The sequence below is a fragment of the Puma concolor genome, chromosome A1, assembly GCF_028749965.1.
Source record: "Puma concolor isolate L17-30 chromosome A1, mPumCon1.1.hap2, whole genome shotgun sequence".
NCBI classification, from domain to species: Eukaryota; Metazoa; Chordata; class Mammalia; order Carnivora; family Felidae; genus Puma; species Puma concolor.
Window position 1 is genome coordinate 234,984,847 of NC_141667.1, and position 3,727 is coordinate 234,988,573.

The following is a 3,727-nucleotide window of genomic DNA, read 5'->3' on the forward strand; positions in this document are numbered from 1 at the left end:
GTGTGTGTGTGGGGGGGGGGGTGGTCGTGGATAAACTACCGCAGTGAACAAGTGGGTATGGAGAGAAAGAAGTAAAAGGGGCGGGATGGGGGTGGCCAGCGGTTGTCGAGGAGTGAGAGGTCCAGCTTGACCCAGGGTGGAGGGGAGTAGAGGAAGCGAGAAAGCCTGAGCCAGTCCAGAGAGGTCGCGCGGGGAGGCGCCAGCGGCCAGCAAGGCGCAGGGCCGGCCGGCATGCCCGCGGGGCCCGCTGTGCTGCAGGGCTGAGAAAGACTCCAGCGCTGGCAGGATTCACAGCTTGGCGTTCGCTTTGGAGGGCCGCCGGCCCTGGGGTGGGGATACCAGCGTCAGGTCTCTGCCAGGCTCTTGTCGCTGCCCAGGGTCACCCCCCCCCCCCCCCCCCGGGCAAACCCTTGCCAAACCCGTGCGTGGCCGCGGCTTGGCAGCGGGTGCCTGGGAACCGGTACTTCGTCCCAGGGCCAGTCTTTGAGACTCGGGGAGGGCCTGGGCTGGGCGACCTGGGCAAGCGTGCGCCTAGGGAGTGACCGTGAGATCCCGGTCGTCTTTCCCCGAAGAGGACGGAGACATGGGCAATTCGTCGTCATCCTCGGAGCACTTGGCTGAGGACAGCGACGCGCATTTGCAGCTTTGCGGCGCGCCGGGGCCGGCACCCGCGCTCCCGCCGCCTCCGCGGTGGTTGCTGCCTTTGCTCTCCTTCTTGTGCTTCACCCGGCGGTTCTGGAACCATATCTTCACCTGCTTCTCGGACAGATTCAGGTAGGTCGCGATCTCAATGCGGCGTAGGCGGGACAGGTACATGTTGGAGGCGAACTCGCGCTCCAGCTCTAGCAGCTGCGTGCTGGTGAACGCGGTGCGCATCCTCTTGCTGCTGGGCAGCTGGTTGGAGCTGCTGTCTGAAGAGGGTGGGGTGCAGAGAGGGAAGCGATCAGACTCCTGCGTTGAGGGCCCGATCCTCCGGTAGGCGCCCAGTAGAATCCCGGGACTTCGGTCTCTCACCCACCTCTTGGCCCCAAACGAGATGCACAGCAGCGTTACCGCGGGCGCCTCCTTGCTGAGCGGCGGGACCCTGGTACTCCCAGAGTCACACAGCCTCGGCACTACTTTATGGGGCGCCCTGAACCTTAGCCCCCGCTCCCTCCTGCGCGCCCCCTCCGAGACCCGGACCTTCTGCCCTCACCCTCCCTCCTGGGTCCTGTCCCAACCCTCCAGAGGCACACGACCCTGATTGCACACCCCCACCCCCACCCCCCGGGTCCCAGCGTGACTCTCCTCGTCTCCAGAACGCCCAGGGACCCTCCTCTCCTGTCCCTGGCTCGCCAACTGTCATCGGGTCCCCTATGCCCTGTCCCCCTGCGCGGCGTTCCGGCTTACCCACGGAGATGCAGTGGAACTGCCTGGGGTCGGGAAGTGGATAGGAGGTCTGGTAGAGCGCGGCGGCGGCGGCGGCGGCGGCGGGGCCGTGAGCGACCCCGGGCGACACGGCCGAGTGCTGGCGGCCTAGGGGCGCGTGGCAGTACTGCGAGCCGAAGGGCGGGAAGGACGCCTTGAGCAGAGGCAGCGCGGGCGGCCCCGGGGGCCCGTGCAGCTGCGAGGCGGTGACGCAAAGCGGGCACACGCACAGCAGCCCAGCTTTGCGCGCGTGGCAGGCGCCGGGCGAGAGGCCGTGCAGGGCGTGCGGCGGGGGCACGGCGTAGGGAAAGAGCGGCGGCGGGCTGCCCTCCGGGGCTTTCTTCTCGCCCGCCTCGCGCAGCACCAGCGAGTCCACCAGGAAGGAGCGCGGCATGGCCCCGGTGCGCGGTCGCCCCGCCGCCAGCCGGCTCGCTGCGCCCCGCGGACTCCGCGGCTCCCCGCGCCCTTCCCCGGGCAGCGGCCGCGCGCTGTTGCCGGGTCGCGGGAGGCTGGAGGCGCCGCCGAGGCCGAGGCTGAAGCCGCCGCCGCCGCCGCCGCCCGAGGAGCTCGGGGTGCTGGCCAGCACTAGTGGTGCTGAAAGGCGCCGGCGGCGCCGCTTAAATAGGACTATTGCCATGTGATGGGCTACGCCAGGAGCGGCCGGGGCCTCTCAATAGGGTTTTTGTGCCTTTTCTCTTGGCATTCACTCTGCACGCTTCCTCATTATTTCACTTGTTAACTAAATGAACTGCATAATGTACTCTATTCTTGTCAACCCCACCCACGCCGTAACAGGCGCCCTCGCCCCCTCCTCTCCCTTTTGCGGGTTTATTTTCTCATTCTCCCGCGATTTAATATTCTTTTCTTTCTCTTTATTCCTTACTCCCCTTTGGCTTTGCACTGGCGATCGGCAGGTTTATCTTCTGGATTTTGTACCCCCACTGCCTCACTTCCACAGATTCCCATGGGCGCACACCCCATCTCCCTGCGCATTCCGTCTCCATCCCCTTCCTTCTCTCATCTACCCCTGCTCCCCAAGATCATGCTCCCTCCACTCAGTTTGCTCAGTTCCGCGTGGTGCACCCCGCGGGTGTCCCTACAGCCGGTGTCTGATTTCCACCTGTGGAATCCCTTCCCCTCTCCCTGAGGGGGAGGACCCGGGGCTCTGGCAGCCGAGAGGCGCTGCTGGAGAGAGAGAAAAAAGGGGGCTCGGTGTTCCTTATCCAGCGCTAGTCCCAAGGCTGTCTTTCTGTTTTACGTTTCTCCAAGTCTTAACTCTGATGCTGCCCTTAACGCCCAGTCTTTGTTCGGTAGATGTTGGTCAGCCGCTCTCTTCCTTTGGACGGCAGCGCTGTGGATGTCAAGTGGAGGATAGCCTCTGAGAGTCTGGGACAGGGACAGGGAACGGGGAATGGAAGCCTACACTGCGAAGATCGAGATCTCGCACCCCAGCAGAAGAGGCGAGTGGAGATGCTCTGCTGGGCGTAGATCTTTCCGGCGCTCTCTCCACTCGCCCACACTCCCATAGACTCGCGGTTGCGCTCGGAAATCAGTGCTTTCCTGAAGTTTGACCCACAGGAGCGGGCGAAGGGCAGTTGTACTCCCAGCTTCTGCTGCTTCTGCCCAACCCGACCGACCTCCCCTGTCCCCAGGACCTTCTCCTGCCGCGTCGCTCTCTTCTTTCTGGCCACACAATGGTTAAACAACTTCAAACGCCTGGCGCTGTGTACACAGCTTCAGCCTTTTAAATAGTCCCCGGACTCAAAGCTGCTTCGCCAAGGAACTTTTTCCATACAATGGGAAATTAGCATAAATATTTCGAATTTGCAGCCCCGGACTTTTCACCGAAGTCGGTTACTTTCGATTTTATTGGAACCAAATCGCCGCAGTCACCTGCTCAGGGCTCTGAATGGAATTGTGAGAAATAAAGGGGGAAGCTTTTCCGCGGCGGGGGTGGGGGGTGGGGGGGGGGTGGTGGAAATCAGTGCTCGGGAGCAAGACTGCCCCAGATTGAAGCATTTACATGGTTTTTCATCATTGGTGACATCTTTACGATAACAATAGCAACAAATTATAACTGATTAAAAAGCAAAGGGACTTTGTGCGAAAACAACCGATTCCATAACAAGGAGAGGGGCAATGGGGGAAAATAGCCTGGACGAAGCTTTTAGCACGTCTTTTAGCAGGAGGAGTAGGGCTGAAGGCTTCCTTGATTGTTTGGCATGGGGGGTGGACAGGAGACCAATGCTGACCCCAAGGCCAGGGTCTCCTCTCCAAGGCTCCCCGCCTAAGGGTGGTGCTTGCAAACTAGCCAGAGTGC

General features: G+C 62.3%; 1 protein-coding gene across 1 annotated transcript; it reads right to left on the reverse strand.

Moving 5' to 3' along the window:
* Positions 1-505: 505 nt before the first annotated feature.
* Positions 506-1,801, reverse strand: GSX1 (GS homeobox 1). The gene is made up of 2 exons (XM_086720615.1): positions 1,390-1,801; positions 506-911 (listed from the first exon to the last, which is right to left on the reverse strand). Exons 1-2 carry the CDS (start codon positions 1,799-1,801, stop codon positions 532-534), a joined length of 792 nt encoding a protein of 263 aa, XP_086576741.1. The 3' UTR covers positions 506-531.
* Positions 1,802-3,727: the final 1,926 nt, after the last annotated feature.